At 37.7% G+C, this 16,697-nt stretch overlaps 1 protein-coding gene and 1 non-coding gene across 2 annotated transcripts; both read right to left on the bottom strand.

Annotated features, from left to right (window-relative positions):
- Positions 1 to 6,194: 6,194 nt before the first annotated feature.
- TRNAC-GCA lies at positions 6,195 to 6,266 on the bottom strand. Its single transcript has one exon. It is a non-coding gene; the product is annotated as a tRNA-Cys (tRNA).
- A 6,543-nt stretch (positions 6,267 to 12,809) lies between these two features.
- Positions 12,810 to 15,627, bottom strand: LOC121988754 (phenylalanine ammonia-lyase-like). The gene has a single exon (XM_042542357.1). The coding sequence runs from the start codon at positions 15,603 to 15,605 to the stop codon at positions 13,608 to 13,610; it is 1,998 nt and encodes a 665-aa protein (XP_042398291.1). The 5' UTR covers positions 15,606 to 15,627; the 3' UTR covers positions 12,810 to 13,607.
- Positions 15,628 to 16,697: the final 1,070 nt, after the last annotated feature.

Below are 16,697 nucleotides of genomic sequence, written 5' to 3'. Positions count from 1 at the left end.
GTATACTAAGAGTAGAAGCTTATATAAGACAAAATGTTAGGACTGTCAGATTATCTGTATCTTACTATGAGTGTGCCATGAAGCAAGAGACAGCCACAGCTGATAACTTTGCTATATTATACTGAAGTCCGAGATTCCTCATTTATTACTTTATCCTTTGTGCCATAAGTATGTATTATACAGCAGTTGATTCCAAAACAATATCTGTTGCTGGATTAAAGTACATTTATTATTATTTAATTTAAAATTTTATATAATCAATTTCTGTGATCTCTAATCTACACTCTCCCTTTTCTTCTCGATATAGTGTATTCTTTTGGCAGTGTTTACTTAGAGTGGGAAAAATAGAAGTAATATGAAATGGTCTAAACTCTAAAGTGAAAAGAAAAGAAAAGAAAAGAGTTGTGTTATCTTTATCTTATTTCCACTCTATCTCATTTAATTTGTTTAGTAATACGGAATTGGAGGAAGAGAAATACTTTTGTTCAAACCATGCGATTCTAGTACTCTAAACAATGTTTATGATAGAATAAATAAGTAAATGAAAGACATCAAAAAGGAAAGACATTCTTTCTGCAATATTCTAACTAGAACGAAGCATAACAGAGATTAAGGGAAAAAACGATGAAGGTGAGGCAATAAACACAGAATAAAGTTTTAGCGAGCAAATCAAATGTTATTCCATATTTGGAACTCAATTATTGATGAATTATGCAATTAATGAAGCGACTAAGAGACCGCGAGAGGCATGCAACGGTGTGTTATCGTGTGACTGACCTGCCTTTGTTTGCTCTTGTTTGTTTTTCTTGGAGTTTAGGAGGCTAGGTGAGAAAGATCCTGACGAGAAAGATCACAACATAATACACAAAAAATAAAAGTAAATAAAAGAAATCTAACCTAAGAAAGATCTCGACGAAGATGTTCAAGTCAGTGGAGGGCTTTGGCAGAGAGGACTTAGGGTTTAGGGCTTCGGTGGAGAGGGCTTCGGCGGAGGAGTTCGCGTGAGAGGGCTTCGGCGGAGGAGTTCGTGTGAGAGGGCTTCGGCAGAGGAGATCGCATGAGAGGGCTTCGGCGGAGGAGTTCACGTGCGGCGAAGGAGTTCGTGTGAGAGAGAGGTCGTGCGACTTTAGGTTTTTTGCCTGAGAGAAAGGTGCGCGACTTGGTTTTTGCGTGAGTTTGGTACGCAGGGCGGGAGTAAGTGAAAAATAATTACGGAGAGTTTCGGTATGAATAATTTTGGCAAAAAGACTATTAACAATGCACATGGTACATCATTTAAATTTTATAATATTTATTAATAGCATATATTTTTACATGCTGTTATTTATATATATATAATAATTATTAACAGCATATTCTACATGTCATTGATATTATGTTTTAATAGCATATTTTGTATGTCGTTGAAAAGTTTATTGACAGCGTACTTTCTCTGTACGCCGTCATTTGTATAAATATTATACTATCCGCAGCGCACATAATTAGGTGCGCCGTAAAAACTATTATTAACGGCGTACTTTAACTGCATGCTGTTGATGATGCGCTGCGGAAACTCATTTTTGTTGTAGTGATGACATAAATAATGTCTACGTAAAATTTTATGATTTTTGAACAATTATAGAATTATTAGGGATTTCTGAAATTTGATTTCAAGAAATCAGAAATTCAATCGATTGACCGATCTATTAGAGATGTTCAATTGATCGATTGAACTAGGTTTCTCGCGAATAGGAACTCACAGAATCAATCAGTTGATTGATTTACCATGACTTGATAGATCAATTGATCGATTCAAATACTTTTCTATAAATAGAAGCTCGTGGAATCGATCAGTTGATCGATTGAATAATTTTGATCGATTGAGTCTTAACATCAATCGATTAGAAAAGTTGAATTAGGCTGAAATGGTCTGATTTCAGTCCATTAAGACTCATTTAGTCACGTTAACCATTCTTAACCCTATGAAACTAATTTATGAATATTTAAGGGCAGTTTTCTTGATATAAACAAGAATGAAATGGTTAAAGAAGGTTAAGTTGGAGTTTAGGATGAGGTTTAGTTTCAAAATTAATTTTTGAACCTCAAAACTTCATTTGGATTTCCTAACAGTTTAGGAACTCCAAGTCATTGTTGATGCAATGACAACAGATTTGAGCATGTTTTGAGGGGGAGCTACTTATTAAAGACATGAATTAGTTTTTTTCAATGAAACAATGGAAGGTTGTAAACCTTCATTATTGTAAATGCTCAAGGTTGAGCATGCTCTAGGATGGACATTTGGAGGCAGTGAAGGGTGAGACCTACATTATGATATTGTTAACAATATGTTGGATCGAGACGCAAGTGAGAGGGGGGGGGTGAATCACGTGGTTTTAAAAAAAACTTAATTTTCAGTTTTGAAATCAAAGTGCGTGGCGAAAAACTAAAAGCGAAGTAGAAAAACAAGCAAAAGAGCACACGTTCAGTTTTACTTGGTTCGGAGCCTTCGGCAACTCCTACTCTAAGTCTCAGGTCTCATAGACCTATCGATAAGTAATCCACTAAATGTCTCTTCCGGAACCACCAAAAGAGGTGATCGAATACAAGAGATAGGAACAGTGTGACAACCTACACTTCCCTTTTATGGCAGTAGTAAAAATTACAACATTTAATAAAATGTTACCAATAATTTTGAGAGCGCTCGCGCATTACTGTCAGTCTGCCGGAGATGATCGGATGACTCTGAAAGGTAGCTTAGTAGTAGACAAACTTTTATAAAGTAGCAGTAGGAAGCCGAAGCAATCAGAACTTCAAACGGATGCGTAGAGGATCCTAGAAGTGATGATACTTGAAGCTTTGGTCGAGACACTCTTATAAACAGGGGCGGATCCAGTGGAGAGGGACAGCGCCCCCCTTATAAACAGGGGCGGATCCAATAACCTTCAAGACAATGTTAGTACAGTAATAATAAGGAGTAGTAATTAGACTCCGTCTCCCTAAAATCAAGATCTAGTCAGGGTCTTAATTTAGATTTTTGAAATTGACCTAAATTGGACTAACGCCTACTGTCCCTTCGAACGGGGATGCGCCCTCACTTAATCACTCTCCTTCAGTGACTTATCTCTACTTACCAGGTGTAGAGTTGCCTCCGGAATCACACATCCAGACATTGGAAATCAAACATCCCAACCTACCAGAATCGCACATCCGGTCTTCTCCAATCGGGAATCGCACATCCCGACCCTTTCCAAAATCCCACATCTGGACTTCAACCTGTCGGGAATCGAACATCTCTACTTACTGGAATTACACATCTGACCATCAACCAATTAGAAATCAAACATCCTGACTGGAGTTAGTCAACCATACACATTTGGTAACAAGGTTAGATCGCAACACGTCTAACTTTAACCTATTTGTCATTCATCAAAATTCAGGTTTGACCATTAGTACAAATTACACCAACATAATATATGGATAATTCTTCAGGAAGAGAGTTTTTGATGTGTGCCAAAAGGAGAAAATGTTAGGTTTAAGTTAAGAAACATTCATTTATCCAAAGGGAGAGATTATCCCTTTGGAATTAGGGATAATGAAGGAAACCCTCATTCATGATTTGACATGAAGAACAAGTTGAAGCTATGAAATTAGCCTAACTTAAACGTATTGTCAAATATAAAAAAAAAAAAAAGAGATTTTTGGTGCAATTTCTCCTAAGTCAAAGTTGACCAGGTTGACTAAGCTTGAGTTGGCTCAAGCTTGAATCTTGATGTTTGAGTTTTGATATTTGACAATATATAGAGATTGTAAGTGTAATTGTCCATATGAGATATTGACTGTCAAAGATTGACCAGAAGAGTTAAGTATGTCAAGATTGACGGGATACTTAACTGGAAAGTCTTAACTAAAAGTTAGGTAAGGGCAAGACCAACTAGAATGTTGGAAGAAGAAGGAATCTAAGTGGGTTAGTATTGATCGGACACTTGGTGTGGAAAGTCCTGTTGAATAAAGCAGTCAGCTAAAAACTCCTGGTGAGTGAAACCATGCAGATTGGAAAGTCCTGGTGAGTAAAACTAGACAACTGGAAAGTCTTGGTGAGTGAAGCCATGCAGTTGGAAAGTCCGAGTGAGTGAAGCTAGACAGTGAAAAAAATCCTGATGAGTGAAACTAGGTGAAAAATCCTAGTGAGTGAAACTAGGCAAAGAAAAATCCTAGTAAGTGAAGCTAGGCAGAGGGAAATCCTGGTGAGTGAAGTCAGGTGGTGAAAATCCCTACTGAGTGAAGCTAGGTAGAGGGAAATCCTGGTGAGTGAAGCCAAGTGGTGAAAAGCTCTATAGTGAGTGAAGCCATGCATGTGGAAATCCAAGTGGGCCAACGTTGACCAAACACCTGGTGTTTGAAAGTCCAAGTAAGTTATAGAGGACAGTACACTTGGCACGAGATGATAAGTCCAAGTGGGTCAAGGTTGACTAGACACTTTGCATGGGGAGAAAAGTCCAAGTGGGTCAAAGAATTGACTAGATGCTTGGCACGGGGAGAAAAGTCCAAATGGGTCAAAGGATTGACCAGACACTTGGTGACGAAATCCTAACGGGTCAAGGTTGACCAAATGTTAGGTATGAGGGAGTTCCAATAGGTCATGGTTGACCGAATATTGGGATTGGGAATCCTATACTTGAGTTAAGAAAGTTTAGGTTGGTCAATCAATTAGGTGATCGATTGAGCTAGAGCCCAATAGATTAGTGGATCGATCGGGTAGTGCTTTTTGACGCGAAGAGCTTAATCGATCAGGTGATCGATTAAGAGGAAATCACATAAGCACAGATGGCCAAACAATCGATTAGTTGATCGATTAGAGCTGATTTTCTCGTGATGATGCAAGGTAGCCAAAATTGATTGGTCAATTGATTCGGGGGTCTTCTGCGAAAGCATAGAAGATATCTAGATCTATAAGTTGATTGATCCAGCAAGTGGCGGATCAAGGGGGGAGCGGAGGTGTGCTTGAGCACCTCCTTGCTCTCGGAAAATTCCACCAATATATTACAATCCGAGGGGCAATGAGAAGGAAGACAAGCTTCAGCTCCCTTCTTTGAGCACCCTCTTCCTTTTTTGTCTAGATCCGCCACTAGATCCAGCTGCCCCAATTGATCAGTTGATTGATTGAGATATGACCATTGTGCAGGTTGCAACTTTTGGATGACTGGGATCGCTTGGATCTAACGTGGCAATCGATTGGGAGCAAACTCAATCAATTGGGAACCCTAAAAGCGCATAAATAAAGTCGTTGGTGAGCTTCTTCCTCGATAGAACTCATCGAATGCTTACACGCTCCTCTCCGCCAGTTCTTGGAAATTTTGGGAGATAAAGTATTATTGCATTTCCCACCTTCAAGAGACATTCAAAGCAAGAAAAACTTAGGAGATTCAAGGTTCAAAGTGTTAAGTTATGTTTCGATTTGTATTTACACTTACTTCCTTGTTTCGATTTGTATTTTATTATTCTTGAGTTGTATAAATTGTTCCGGGAAGGAATGTATTTCATAGTGGAGAGTGTGCTCGGCGTGATTCTTGGATTAGTCACCTTATCTTGAGGTGGATACCAAGTAAATCTTTGTATTAACATTAGGGAGCTTGGTTTCGTACTTTTCGCTGCAAATCAATATCGACGAAACGAGACGAGCTATTCACCCACCCCCTTTCTAGCTCCGGAGTATTCCAATATTTTTTTGCTTTAATAAATTGCTCTTGTAATTTTGGACAATTAAAAAAAAATAGCCCAGTGTACGAAGTTCCTGTCATATGAGGTCCTGAGGAAGGATCCATTGTATGTAGTCATACATTTTTTTTACAAGAGACTGTTCCATTAATTTTGGACAATTAGATTGCGAAAGAATTGTAAAATAAAAAAAAAATGAAAACCTAAAAGAGAGAGAAACCTAGAAAATAAATATAATTGATACTGATTACAAAAAAAAAAAAGATAAAAAGAAACATATTGTTAACAAAATAGGTTGAATCATTGTCCTAAAGTTTACTATTCATTGCTCTAACACGGTGCAAATCAGGAAAATAGAGACGAAAAGATAATAATAATAATAATAATAATATATATATAAATTTTGACGGTGCCATAAAAAAAAAAATATATATATATATATATTTTATGACACCGTCAAAACTGATTAGCAGTTTTAAAAAGAAAAAAGTTTCTAAAACAGGGCCCAACCGGGTTCGAACCGGTGACCTATTGATCTGCAGTCAATTGCTCTACCACTGAGCTATGGACCCATTTGATATATAACTCACAATTACTGTTAAAATTAAGTTTTTTTTCTTAATTCGATATACTTAATCCAATTTCGATTTTATAATAAAACTTAGCACGTTTAGATTTAATCTTATTGGGAGTAAATAATGTCATATCACTTTGTTTCATTTACTATATTTTATAATAAAAAATTAAATTAGTTACATTCATTTTTAATTTCATGCGCAAAAGAAACAAACAAAAGTTTCTTATTTTTGATAAATATTTTTTATCGTGTCCAACTTTAATAACTCAGTGTTATTGAACCACGAGAAAAATATCAAAATTTTTAATAAATTATACAGAATTATATTAAAAATCTAATATATCAAAATATTTGAGTACGATATCAATATATAATTTAATATTCAATATACTATATGTAATTTAAGAGTTCCGTATTCTCCCAATCTTTTAATTATTAAATCCCGTTCATCTATCGGAGCACAAAGAGACTTTCTGTGATGTAAGTCATCACATATTTCTGACCAAATTGATATAATTCCTGAGTCAATATCTTGGAATTTCATCATTCTATTTTTATTTCTTATTTTATCTTAGTCAACCGCAAACAAAAAATTAATCATATTATTAAATTTAAAATTAATTATTAAAATACAGAATATAAATTCTTATATAGTTAAGTTAAAAAAACTCTAAATTTTAAATAAAAAATAAATAAATTGTCCCAAAAATTATAAATACATAAATATATATAATCTAATATCCTTTCAAATTACAAACTACCACTAGAAATATTGAGAATTTGTTAGATAAAAAAATAAAAGGGTGAAGCGGAATGTGCTTTGATAAACATATTGACAATTTGTAGATTTGAAGGAACAAAAGGTAATATGATAATGCCAATTTGAAGATGATCTAGTAATGTGAAAAGAAATTTCAATATATTTTATTCGCTCATGAAAAACTAAATTGCACGTAATTTGAATAGCACTCTGATTATCACAATATAATGGAATAGGTTGATAAAGATAGATATCCATATCCGCAAATAACCAACGTAACCAAATTATCCTCACAAGTAGTTAAGGTCATGACATGATACTCAGCTTCTATAGAAGATCTAGAAATAACATTTTGTTTCTTACTCTTCCAAGAAATGAGGAAATCACCTAGAAAAATGTAAAAGTTGGTGGTAGATTTGCAATCCGTAGATCACCAGCCCAATCAACATTAGAGTATCCACGCAACTCCAGTGATGAAGTAAAAGGAAATAAAATACTTTGAAATTGAGTACCCCAAAGATACCTAAGAATACGAAAAATAACAACCCAATAAACTATAGTTGGTGCAGCGACAAATTGATTAACCACGTGAATAACATATGCAATATTGGATAAGTCACGATGAAATAAACCAAGCTTCTAACAATATAAACTAGGATCCGATAAAAGTGAGCCATCAGATAGAGAATATCGAACATTAGTCTCAATAGGAGTATCAACTCTATTATCAGTAAGACGAGCATGCTCAAACAGATCAGATATATACTTTGACTCGGATAAAAGATAACCTTTGGAGAATAAGTGACCTCAATACCAAAAAAAAACGTAGTATACTCAAGACTTTCATAACAAAACAATGAGTCAACTCAGACTTCAAGGAAGCAATTCCATCAGAATCATCATCAGTAATAATCATGTCATCAACATATAATAATAAAAGAATACAACCAGCACTCGTACATTTGACAAACAATGCTGAATCATGATTACTAGGATGAAAATCAAGCGAAGCAATCACTTTAGAAAACTTCTCAAACCAAGCATAAGGTGCTTGTTTGAGACCATAAAGCGCTTTACGAAACTATAAACTTCACTAGGGTGGTGTGAAATACTAGGAGGAGGTGTCATATAAATTTCTTCATGAAGGCCATCATTTAGAAATGCATTCTTGACATCCATTTGAGATATTCTCCATCGACAAACAGAAGCAACAACAATCAGAGTAAGAACAGTCTTCATTTTTACAACGGGAGCAAATGTTTCCTTATAATCCATGTCATACTCCTGAGAATAACCTTTAGTAATAAGATAAACTTTGTATCATTCGATAGATCAATCAGATTTAGTTTTGATCTTATATATCCAACGAGAACTAATAGTATGTTTTCCTGGTAGCAATGATATCATATCCTATATATGAATCTGATGTAAAGCAGTTAGTTTCTCAGCCATAGCATTTTACCAAAGTGGGTTACAAACAACTTCTCTATAGGATACAGGCTTAGAAAGACAATGAATAGATGCAACAAATGAAGCAAAAGAACGCGAATAACAAGAGTAAGCAAAACCTGGTAGTTTAGTAGACTTACGAACATGAGTAGATTGACGATGGTGGAGAGAAAGATCATTCACAACCTCATAAGATGATTAGATAGTGGTAGAAGAAGGAGCATGTGAAGTGGATATCTGGGGAACCAAAGTACCAGATTCAGTTGAGCTAGCGGTAGGAGTTGTGGGTGAAGCTTCCTCAGTGTCGGTATTGAAAGGATCAATACAAAGCATATCTGACTTTGTCATATTATGAGAACTAGCCAAAATAGAAAAGAATGGAATATGCTCAAGAAATACAACATGACGAGAGACATATAATTTTTGACTAACGGGATCAAAACAACGATATCCTTTTTGACTAACTTTATAACCCAAAAAGATATAAAGAGCCGACCGAGAGACTAACTTATTATGCTTGACATGTGGACAAAGGATGAAGCAAGTACAACCAAAAATATGTAAAGAGGAATAGACAGGAGCATACCCATACAATTTTTCGAAAGGTGACAAACCTGAATTGTGTGAGGTTAGAATTCTATCAATCATGTGAAAAATAGTAAGGATTGCTTTTCCCCAAAAGGCACTAAGAACACTGGCAGACAATAAAAATGAATAGTTGTTTCAACAAGATGCCTATATTTTTGTTCAGCCACATCATTCTGTTCAGGAGTATCTGTACATTAGGTTTAATGAATAGTACCATCAGAAACAAGTAAATGTGAAAAATGATTTGAAGTGTATTCACCCCTTAAATGACAACGAAAATACTTTAAGACACTGGAATGTTGAGTTTTCATAAGAGCTCTAAAGTTATTGAAAATGATAAGATAATCAGACATGTGCTTCATAAGATAGACCCAAGAGTAACAAGTGAAATCATCAATAAACGAAACATAATACTTTGACCCCCCCCCCTTTTTTTTTGTAGAATAGGAGAGGGTCCCTTATCAGAATGGATAAAATCAAATAAAGCAGAAGAAAAAAAACTTTTAGAAAACGGTAAGGCAGAAAATTTGGCTAGTTTACAACCACTACAATTAGAAATATCAGAATACTTTTAAAGGCCCTAATATTCCTATAGAAGCTAAAAACTCTAAATGAAACACTAAAGCATGACCTAAACGAGAGTGTCACACATAAAAATCAGAAGATAAACGACTCAGATGAAAAGATGATAAATCCACACTCGAAGCTACAACTTCTAGTACTTTGGGTTAATCTAAAACATAGAATCTTCCTTGCCTATGGCCTGTCCCAATCAACCTCTAAGATTGCGAGTCCTGAACATAACAATTGGATGAAGAAAAAGAGACTAAGTATCCAAATTCACATAATTGACTAACAGAAACAAGATTTAAAGTAAGACTCGGAATATAATAAACATCAGTTAATGATAAGCAAGATGTAACAATTAAACTAATACCTACTAATGACATAGGAGTACCATTAACAGTCACAATAGATATATATGAACTGAGAGAAAAAGAAATAAAAAATGATAAATTAGATAACATATGATGGGAGGCATCAGAGTCCAAAATTCACAAGGATGAAGATATACCTGAAATACCAAATGATGGCAAACCTATATGATAGGAAGTTGACTGGCAGATGACTGTGAAATAAGGAACTGTTGAAACTACTCCAATATATATGGATTAGATTTCCATGAAGTATCTATACGGCCAAGCATGATGACAGAACAAATAATGTTCAGAATAACCAAACTATACACAAAAATTGGTGTCAGGATGACCCGTAGTCACACGAAGAATCCAAAACAAAAAAAGATGTCAATGTAGAAATTGGTAGCACAGGGCGTCGATGTCGAAATCGACAGAAAAGAGCGTCGGCGTGAAATCGGCAGCACATGGCGTCAGCGCTGAAATTGACAAAAAAGAGCGTCGACATCGAAATCAGCAGCATAGGATGTCGGCCTCGAAATCAACAAAAAGGATGTCAACGTCGAAACCGACAGTAGTAGTAGGAGATGTCAGCGGCAATAGAAAGCAATGATAGGAGGCGACAGACAAAAAAAATTAGGTCAGAGAAGGATAACCATTCTGATATCTTGTAGAAATTAAAAAAATTAAAAAAACTAACCATATTATTGAATCCAAAATTAATTGTCATAAATACATAATATAAAAAGTTAAAAATTCTAAACCATAAATAAAAAAGGAAAAAGATCAAATTACCCTAAAAATTATAAACAAATAAATATATATAATCTCATATTAGTATTTTGTTCAACATTAATAACTCAGTCACTTTAGGATAAACATTAAAAATTTTGATATCGTGATTGAAATATATTGAATTATATTAAAAAATTTAATACGATATTGATATACAATTTAATAATTTAATATTTAATATATCGTACCAATATTGAAATTCAAATTTAAATAGTATAAATTTATACCATACCTAAAATGGATATACTAAAATTTTATTATTATTTTTGTATACATAAATTTATAATAAGATATATAACATGAAGTTTTGATATCTTATCAACAACTCCAATTAGTAACAATTAATGTCTTAGATCACTAATGAAAGTATAATTGGTTTATTTGTGAAGTTGATATTGATAATGTAGTGGTGAGTATTCAATTAAAACTAAACTGAAGGAGATTAATCAGATGAATTGATTTTTTTTAACAAATCAAATCTAAAAAAAATGAAAAAATCGAATCGATAAAATATCAGTTAATTTAGTTTTTAGCTGAATTAATTGAATTTGTTTAAAAATTCAATTTTTTGTTTAATAAAATTTATTTTTTTTAATAAAATTCAATTTTGGACTTAAAAACCCAGGTTTAAAAATTCAGTTAATTTGATCTATTTAGGAGGTGTTTGGTTCAAAGGAATAAAGGTGGGAAATGATAATAGTAATTATTGATTGTCATTGTTAATGTTTGGATTACAAAAATAGGAATACAAATAAGGAAATGAATCCTTATAATTGGATAATGATTCATTCCCTTGTCCCCCTCTCAATCAGCCATTACTCTATTTTCAATGATCAAAATATTTTATTATTTCAAAAATACCCTTGACCTAATACTAATTTTTTCCCTTACCAAATATTCCCGTGTCCCCTTCATTCGCATCCCTCTGTGTTGCAGGCCCATCTCCTCCGTAGTTGGTGAAGTGGAAGCTGGTCGGAGTAGCTCTGGCGAAGGAAATCCAACGTCTGAGTCAAGTACACTATGCTGCTGCTGCCTTTGGTAGCAACAATCATCACTTGCAAAGTTGTTCCCGGTTGCGCTGTCTCCTGTTCCCTCTCTCCCACTGGCACTTCTCCATCCTCCCGGTTAGAGAACTCATCCAAATGATGCGAAACAGAAGACGACGACCCAAAGAACCTAGACACCATCAGATCTCCCAGGGCCATCCAGTTAAAGGTCCTCCAGCCAGGCCGCAACTTTCGCCTCTTAAACGTAAATCACTGCTCAACAACCACCCCGGCTCATCTACCTATCCCCGATTGACGAATAACAGACTCATAGCCTAATCGATAAAGTCGGCATCCCACCGACCCATAGAGATATGGAGGAAGCAGAAGAAATCCAGTTTTATCGCGACACTTGTCAGCGCAGCCGATGCAAATCATAGGTTTAGGTTCTTTTCCCTCAGCAAAGGTCGTGAGGCGGGGGGCGAAATGGCAAGAGGAAAGAGAGATGTGCCGACGAAAGAAGATAAAGGAAAAAAAAAGTAAAAACACTAAAATTATCGATAAAAAAATCTTATATTGTAGTTATTTTTTAATCCAAAACAAATAAAATCTTATACTGCATTTATTTAAAATGAAAAAAATAACTCAATTTTTTTTAATGCATTAACTAATAAGAATAAAATAACAAATTTATTTGATTCATGACGTTGATTTAAACACAGATAATATAATCATTCTCATTCCTATTGATCTCATAATTAAACTCATTATAATTCGATTCACAAATCTAAACCAAATGCCCCCTCAGTTTAAGGGAATGAGAAATTTAAAAATGAAAATAGAATCGAATTAATCAATTTTTTATATAAAAAAATAAATTTCCATATAAACTGAATTAAATTTTTAAATTCGATTAGCTTGTTCGGATTGTTCTGTTTAACTAAATTTTTATTCACGAATTTCAGTTGACATCATTGATCAGTTGGTCTGTCTTTCTGTGTATCTTTAAAAGTCATCTTAAATGCTATCGATCCTATTTCGTCGATGTCAATTTGTTATATCAAGTGTTTCTTTTTTTGTCTAACTAGAGTGTTATCTTACGTGTCTTATTATTAGTGAAGTAAAATTGTTTATATTTCAGGAAGTTCTATTTTATGGCAATAGAACTACTATGGTGCAAAAAAAAGGCGGAATCCGTCGCCCCGACGGCTCCCTACGCCTGTCCCACGGTGATGTAGGAGGAGGGTTAATCAGGGTGAGTGCTGGGTTGACAAGTAGCTGGGGTTCGAGGCTTTAAGTCGGCAGACGGGGATATTATCCCACATTGCAACCGTCGACACTCGAACCGTTGCGTCATGATGCAAACATCCCAGCCACTTACCAACTGATCCAGCCCCTGGGGGCGGCAATAGAACTACTATGCTTATTCTAGTAGTTGTTAATATGATATAAATTCATTCATTTCAAAGGTGCTCTTCTATTTATTTATTCAATTCCTCAAAATGATAGTTCTTTAGGCCAGGGATCAGGGATGAAGTAGATTCGATTGTTAGGCCAATTGTTGGTTGTCTCATCCCCATGATCATAATTTCGAGTGGAGATTTTGAACTCTATTTGTTCGTTCTGATTTATGAGAATGTGCTAATTGAGTTAGAATCATTGACATGTTCATAAACAAAATAAAAAGAAAAAAAAAACCAAGGCATTTGAGTTGAGCCTTTTTGTCATGGTAAAATTATGTTTATCTTAATGGTCGAACCAAACCGAATTAAAAATTAGACTTCTGTTTAGTTTTTATTTAGATCTCTCAATTCGAAATATTTCAATTTCGTTTTTTTGTTCTAATCTGAGCTCGCCGGTTTCCTGTTCGGCGGCGCCCCTCGCCACTCCCTTAGGCACTTGAGGATCACCTTTCCGATCTTCTCCTCCTCCATCGCCTCATACACCTTCTCTATGTGCTCCGCCGGACTCACCTCCTCCCCCGTCAAAATCGCCGTTCCCAACTCCTCCCTCACGAACTCGTACACCGGCCACGTCCTCCTCCCGTCGGCCACCAACTCCCTTCTCCCAAACCTCTCCCTTGCCCTCACGGTGTCTTCTCTCAGCGCGCTGCTCGTCTCCTCCTCGAACTCCAGGATCACCTCGAACGCCGACCGATCTCCCTCCTTCCCCTGACGCAGCGACTTCTCCACCACCGCCGCCCTCAGCTCCGGCACCAACTTGCCGGAGGCGTCGTCGATGTAGGAGAACACAGAGCGCCTCTCGATCGCGCAGATCAGCTCTTCCTCGCAGAACCCCTTCAGGGTTTTCCTCGCCGATCGCACCACCGCCTGCTTCACGGCCTCTCTCAAGCTCTCCCCCAATGCCCTCACGTCGATCGCTTGGCACAGTGCGACCATGTACGTCGCCATCATCAACTTCAAGATCTCCACCGCCTCCGCGCTCTTTCTCGCCGAGATGAGCCCCAAGGAGTTGACGTCTTGGTTGTGCTGCTCCGCGCTCTGCGCATGGGGCGTCACCGGGTTGGCCAGGTGCTGCAGCTCCGAGCAGTAGGCCGCCATCGCGATCTCCGCCCCTTTCAGGCCGTAGTCGAGGCTGGGGTCGGCACCGGCGCTCAGATTCGCCGGCAGACCGTTGTTGGTTTCGTCGCCGACGAGCTCAGTGAATTGGGCGAAAACGAGCTTTCCGATCGCGGCGAGCGCGATGCGGATGTTGTCCATGGAGACTCCGATGGGGGTTCCTTGGAAATTGCCACCGTAGAGGACAACGCCGCGGTCGACGTCGATGAGGGGGTTGTCGTTCACCGAGTTAATCTCTCTCTCGATCGATTGTGTCGCCGCGCGGATCACCTCGATTTGAGGTCCCAGCCATTGAGGCGAAGTCCGCAGCGCGTACCTGTCTTGCTTCAGCTTCGTCGGTCGTCCGAGCTCCGTCGTGCCGTCGAGCAAAAACCTCATGATCGCTGCCGACTCGATCTGCCCTGGATGCCCCTTCAGCTCGTGCGTCAGCGGGTCGGTGAACTCTGGGTTCCCCTGCATCGCCTCGCAGAACATCGCCGAGAGGATCACCGAGAGCAAGGCGAGGATGTTGGCGTCGTAACACACGGTGGCAGCCACGGCGGACCCGACGGCTGTGCCGTTGACGAGTGCGAGCCCCTCCTTCGCCTTGAGGTCGAACGGCTCGCCGATTCCGACGCGCTTCAGTGCCTCAGTGGCCGTAATCTCGTCGCCTTCAAGGGTGACCACCCGCACGTTCTTCCGCCCGGTGAGCGCGCCGGCGATGTACGCGAGCGGGAGTAGGTCGCCGGAGGCGGTGATGGAGCCTCGCAGAGGAAGCTTGGGGATCAGGTTGCGGTCGATCAGCTTCGCGATGGCCTCCAGCAGCTCCCAGCGGATGCCGGAGTAGCCCTGCATCAGGGTGTTGGCCCTCACGAGCATCGAAGCCTTGGCGTAGCCGGAAGGAAGGGACGACTCCTTGCGGACGACGCCGGCGTTGAGGAAGCGGACGAGCTCAGTCTGGAGGTCGGCGGTCCGCTGAGTGCGGCGGTGCGAAGCGGTGCCGAAGCCAGCGGCGAGGCGCTCGGGGTTGTCAGCGACCCAGGAGGCGCTGCGGTCGACGCGGTCTCGCGCAGTGCCGGCGTCGAGGGCGACGCCGACGTCAGAGCGTCGGGCGACGGCGGAGACTTGGGCGACGGTGAGGTCAGCGCCCTTGAGCTCGAGGGTGGAGAGGGAGGAGAATTGAGTGATCATACGGTGGACTTCATCGAAAAAGTGCGTGCCGGAGATGGCTGGAACGATTCCGTCAGCAGGGATCGCCGGAGAAAAGAAGAGGGAAGCCATTAATTAACGCTTGCAAGGTGGATTTTAATTAATCCGTTAGTGATTAATGAAGAGGACATGCATTTATACACGTAAGCCATGGCCATACCATGGCTGTAGTTGGTAGATCTTTGATCAGATTTTTCTAACAAAGACTAAATATCCAGATAATAATTTTTTAGATAATGAGGATTCAAATCTCATTCAGTACATGTTTCACCTTTCTAATATTTATATTAAATTTCATCCATTTAATTTAATCCCTTACTCTACTGATTAGGACGTCTATGAAAAAGACAGAGTAAATGAGTAATGTGTAAGATAATTGTGGTATTAGATCAAGGGAAGGAAACAAATTGCACTATAGTAAAATGATATTCTACATATAATTATATATCTAGAATTTCTATATGAATCTATTATATAAACTCATTATCTAATCAATATGCACACTGACATATTTGATGTCGTTAGTCCTGATGAATATATAATGGAGAACATCTAGTATTAGGATGCATGATTAATTACATTACATTTCAACCAAAAAGTATGATTAGTCTAAGTCCATTTTGGCTAGCCATAATCTAATTGGTCAGCTCTCTCCATCATGTTGTTTAATTGGATTTGTTTGTTCAAACATTGATTTTTCTACAACCATGTGAAATAGATTCATTCAACTGTAGTAATTGGTTAACCCACTAACTCATACTATTTAATTGAATTTGATTGTGGAGTTTCATATATATATATATATATATTCAAATATGCATGCAAGCTAATCCCATTGGTTTAACCATTTGATAGGATTAATTATGGTGGAAGATTATAATTTGGCTTTGTTTGGGTGTTAGGTTGGATTATAATGGAGAAGATTTGATCAACAAGTTCCTTTTGAATAATCCCTTTTGTGGACCAAGTCACTACTACATTAACATAACTAGTGTCTTTCATTATCAATGTAGAAATTATTGCCTTAGATTTCAAACTCCAACTCATGAAGTAATTTATTTTAATATCAAATTTAAGATTTGATTGGAACAGTTGGGAGAGATGATTTTGATAATATTGATGAAATTTAACTAGAGAAGAGTTTTTGTGAAGAGGACCTTCATA

Source organism: Zingiber officinale, chromosome 6B (assembly GCF_018446385.1).
Source record: "Zingiber officinale cultivar Zhangliang chromosome 6B, Zo_v1.1, whole genome shotgun sequence".
Lineage (NCBI taxonomy): Eukaryota > Viridiplantae > Streptophyta > Magnoliopsida > Zingiberales > Zingiberaceae > Zingiber > Zingiber officinale.
This window is presented reverse-complemented; position numbering and strand designations above follow the sequence as displayed.